We start from the raw sequence: 4,270 nt of genomic DNA, 5'->3' as shown, positions 1-4,270 counted from the left end.
TCTCTTCTCTTCTCTCTCTCTCTCTCCTCCTCCTCTCTCTCTCTCTCTCTCTCTCTCTCCCTCCCTCCTCTCTCTCTCTCCTCCCCCTCCTCTCTCTCTCTCTCTCTCCCTCCTCTCTCTCCCTCTCTCTCTCTCTCTTACCTCCATGTTCGTTGGTCCACAGTAGGAACACGTTCATGGCTCCCACCTCTGTGATTAGCTCCTCCTCGCCGTAAAGCCACAACACCTGCTGGCAGTTCTCCTTCGCCGCCTTGATCCCGACGTAGAGCGTCGGCGCGTAGTTCCTGCGTGAAACAAGAGAACGCTCGTCGACGACAGGTGGCGCCACTCACGCGTGCCAAACAGCAGGCGTTGAAGAATGCAATCGATTGCGATCGATTCGCGGTTTTTGATCGAGATTAAATATAAAATAACGATATTATACATAATTTTAATATAATATTAATATTAGCCACGCTCGCACACACGCACGCACGCACGCACGCACGCACGCACGCACGCACGCACGCACGCACGCCTGCACGCACGCACGCACGCACGCACGCACGCACGCACGCATGCACGCACGCACACACACACACACAGACACGCACACACACACACACACACGCACACACACACAGCAGACAGGGACCAGCGTTGTGACTCACGCGCCCATCTTGGTGTGTCCCGTGCCGCCGGGCCACGCGCGCACGAACGATGGGTCGGCTAGCAACGAGACCGGCTCGAAGCCGGTGCGGTAGTACGGCCCGACGGGACCCAGCATGACGAACAGAAGAACGTTCGCCGACGCCATCACGCCCAGCGACGGCTGCAAGCAGTACAGGTGCAGCGTGAGAGAGGGAGGAGAGAGAGAGGAGGGGGAGGGGAGAGAGGGAGAAGGAGGGGGGAGACGGAGAGAGGGAGGGGGGAGGGGAGGAGAGGGAGAGAGAGAGAGAGAGAGGGAGACAGAGAGAGAGAGAGAGGAGGAGGAGNCTTCCCAGCTCCCCCTCCCTCTCTCCCTACCCGTATCTCCCTCCCCCTCTACATCCCTCTCTCCCTTCCTCCATCCTTCCGCTCTGAATCCCTGCTCTCTCTCTCTCCCCCTCGTCCCTCCCTCTCTCCTCCTCCGCCTTCTCTCCCTCTCTCCGCCTCCCCTCTCTCATACGTCTGCTCATCTCTCTTTCTCCCTCTCGTCCTTCTCTCCCCTCCATCTCCCTCTCTTTCCTCGCCTTCCCCCTCCCCCCTCACTCCCGATCCCCCTCTCTCTCTGCCTTCATGCCTCTCCCCTCCCCTCCCCCCTCTTTCCTCTTCCTCCTCTCTCGCCTCCCCCTCATCTCCTCTCTCCTCCCTCTTACGATCACGGCGCCCACCTAGTTAGCGCTTGCAGCCGTCGCTGCAGGCCCCGTGATGGAACGAGCACCGCCGAATGCACCGTCGGCCCGAAACGTTCTTTCTGCTTTGCATCATTGCTAGTGGTCCCGTCAGCCGACCGTACCATAACCGCACCAGGCTTCGAGCCGCCGTCTCGTTGCTAAGCCCGAACCCATCGTACCGTCATGCCGCGCCGCACTCGGCCGGCCGGCAACGGGAACCACCAAGCACATGCAGCCGCGGTGTGGCGCAGTCACAACGCTGCCAGAGTCCCTAGTCTCGCTGCAGAATTGCTGTCGTGAGCCGCTGCTGGTGTGGTATGTGATGCCTGTTATGTGCCTGTGTATGCTGTCGTGTGTGTGTGTGCTGGCTGCTTCGTGCGTGCGGTGCGTGCCTGCGAGCTTGTGTATGCGTGCCGTACGGTAGTGCGTTGCAGTGCCGTCCGCGTGCGTCCGCTACAAGTGCGTGATGTCGTCGTGTGTGTGTCTGTTGTGCTCGGCGCTGCGTTGCTGACGTGGCGCACTGTGTACTGATGTGCCTGCTGCGCGACACAATGCTGATGTGCTGTGTGTCGTGTGTGTGCGCGTCCGCTGGCGTGGTCGCAGGCTGTTACGCCGTCGTGCGATCATGTGCTTCCATCCGTGCCGTGCGCCCTAGATATTTAATATTAATAACTTAAAAATTTTGATAAAATTATGCGTTAACTTTAATATTTAATCTCGATTCAAAAACTGGCGCGAATTCGCAATTCGACCTGTTCTTCGCACGGCCCGCTGTTTGACGCACGCCCAAGTGAGTGCGCGCCAACCTTTCGTCCGCACGAGCGTTCTCATTGTTTCACGCAGGGAACTAACGCCGCCGAGCCTCTACGGCCCGGGATCAAGCCGCGCGACAGCGAGAACTGCCAGCACAGGTGTTGCTGCGCCACTTTACGGACGAGGCAGCGACGTTAAATCATCGGCCGCAGGGTGCGGAAGCCACATGAACGTGTTCCATACTGCTGGCACCAACGAACATGGCACAGGCTACGACGAGAGCCACGAGACGCAGACGACAGGGACCGGGGGAGCCACGGAGACGAGAGAGCCAAGGACGAGAGAGATCGACAGAGCAACAACAACCACGCACGCAGAAGAGCATCAAACACGAAGGGGAGCGGGAGATAGAAGCCACGCAGCGACGGCCGCAGGAGCTACATCACAGAGGTAGGGAGCCATGAACGTGTTCTCTACTGTGGACCCACACGCAAACATGGAGCTAACGAGAGCACCTGAGAGACGGAGCAGGCCAGGAGAGAGAGAGACGAGACGCAGCAGACGGAGCCAGAAGAGGAGAGAACGACCAGTCAGAGCACAGAAAAGGGCCGAGGGCGACGATAGCCGCAGAGCAGGCGCCGGACGCAGCACAGTAAATCACAGAGCGATCGCGCGAAGCCACCATGAACGCTGTTCCTACTCGGGCACCAACCACGAACATCGGCCATGGTAAAGAAGAGAGAGAGAGAGACGAATGCACGGGGCCGATGCAGCAGAGGGAAGCCAGCACGAGAAGAGCAGAGCAAGAGCCGGCCGGCAGAGCCCAGAGCATAGAGACAGAGACGACGACGCCCAGCCGGCGTCAGACCGGCGCAGGCAAGGCATAAGAGAGTGCGCGCAAGAGGGAGCTAATCACGGAGTCGACGAGCCGCATGAATCGTAGTCCTACTGCCAATGAGACAACACACGAACATGGCAGTAAGAGAGCACGCAAGACCGCAGGGGCACCGCAGGGCGAGAGACGAGCGGAAGCCGCCACGAGCAGAGAGAGGGCGGCCGAGAGGCGAGACGCATAGAGAGAGGGGAAGCGAGCCCTAATGCACGCGACCCCCGTGGCCGACCACAGCCCATGAACGTGTCCTACTGTAGCGACTAACCGAACATGGCAACGCCGTAAGAGATGAGAAGAGAGGAAGAGAGAGGGAGGCGGAAAGAGAGAAAAGGGGAGGGGAAGAGAGGGAGAAAAGGGGAGGATAGGAAGGGAAAGATAATATTGTTAAAATAACGATATAACACATAACGACACAGAATTGCCATTACTTACCCCTGCTACTCATGTCAGCTCTATGCTCTATCTCATGCTCATCTCATGCTCTATCTCATGCTCTATCAGCTGTGTTCCAGTAACGACGAAATTTCAGGATTTTCTAAAAGTGCCACTAGATGGCAGTAGCAGGCGACGGGAAGACATCTCACCTCTATGCCTATCATCGTTGGCCTTACATAGAGCGTGCTGGTGGGCGACCGCGGAACCCAGTCCTGATCGATATCGATTAGCTTACAGATCAGTTTCGTCAGCTCCTCTCCGTTGAAATTCTACGTGCGAAAAAAAAAGAAAAAATTATATGAAATAATAAATATATAATAAATATAAATATAAATATATATTTTATTTATAATTGCGCGAGAGAATAAAACAAGAGAACGAAACGAGAAGGTACGGTGCGATGTCCGTCGTCACTCGTCCGTTTGTACGTTTGAACTTCGTTGTCAGAAGAAAATTGCGAATGGTTGACCGCCAAATGTCCCTTCCCTGTCTGTCTCTTTTTGTCTCTCTGTCTCCCCTCCACTCTCTCTCTCTCGTCTCGGTCGTCTGTTGCTCCGGTGATGTCTCTCTCTGCCGTGTCTCTCGTGCTCGCTGTAACCATACTCGGTCGTCTCTCTCTCTCTGCATCTGGCGGCTCTGCTCGTGCGGCTCTCCTCTCGTGCTTCTCTCGATTTCTGCTGCCTCTGCCTGCTCCGTCGTCGTCGTCTCCGTCTCGCGTTCATCGTCGTCGTCTCATGCATGCTGCTCGGTCGTCTGGATCAGCTCTTCGTCTCTTCCTGTGCGCCCTTTCCTCATCGTCGTCTCTGCTCGTGCGTCGTCATCGTCCTGCGTCTCC

At 57.0% G+C, this 4,270-nt stretch overlaps 1 protein-coding gene across 1 annotated transcript; it reads right to left on the bottom strand.

Annotated features, from left to right (window-relative positions):
• Positions 1–136: 136 nt before the first annotated feature.
• Positions 137–3,704, bottom strand: LOC106820167 (branched-chain-amino-acid aminotransferase, cytosolic-like; the record flags this gene model as incomplete). Its single annotated transcript, XM_014824710.1, has 3 exons — positions 137–284; positions 651–811; positions 3,585–3,704. Coding segments are annotated over 3 exons (429 nt in total), but the record flags the coding sequence as incomplete, so codon positions are not given.
• Between the last annotated feature and the right edge of the window lie 566 nt (positions 3,705–4,270).

The sequence above is a fragment of the Priapulus caudatus genome, unplaced genomic scaffold (genome assembly GCF_000485595.1).
Source record: "Priapulus caudatus unplaced genomic scaffold, Priapulus_caudatus-5.0.1 Scaffold7934, whole genome shotgun sequence".
Taxonomy (NCBI): Eukaryota; Metazoa; Priapulida; class Priapulimorpha; order Priapulimorphida; family Priapulidae; genus Priapulus; species Priapulus caudatus.
This window is presented reverse-complemented; position numbering and strand designations above follow the sequence as displayed.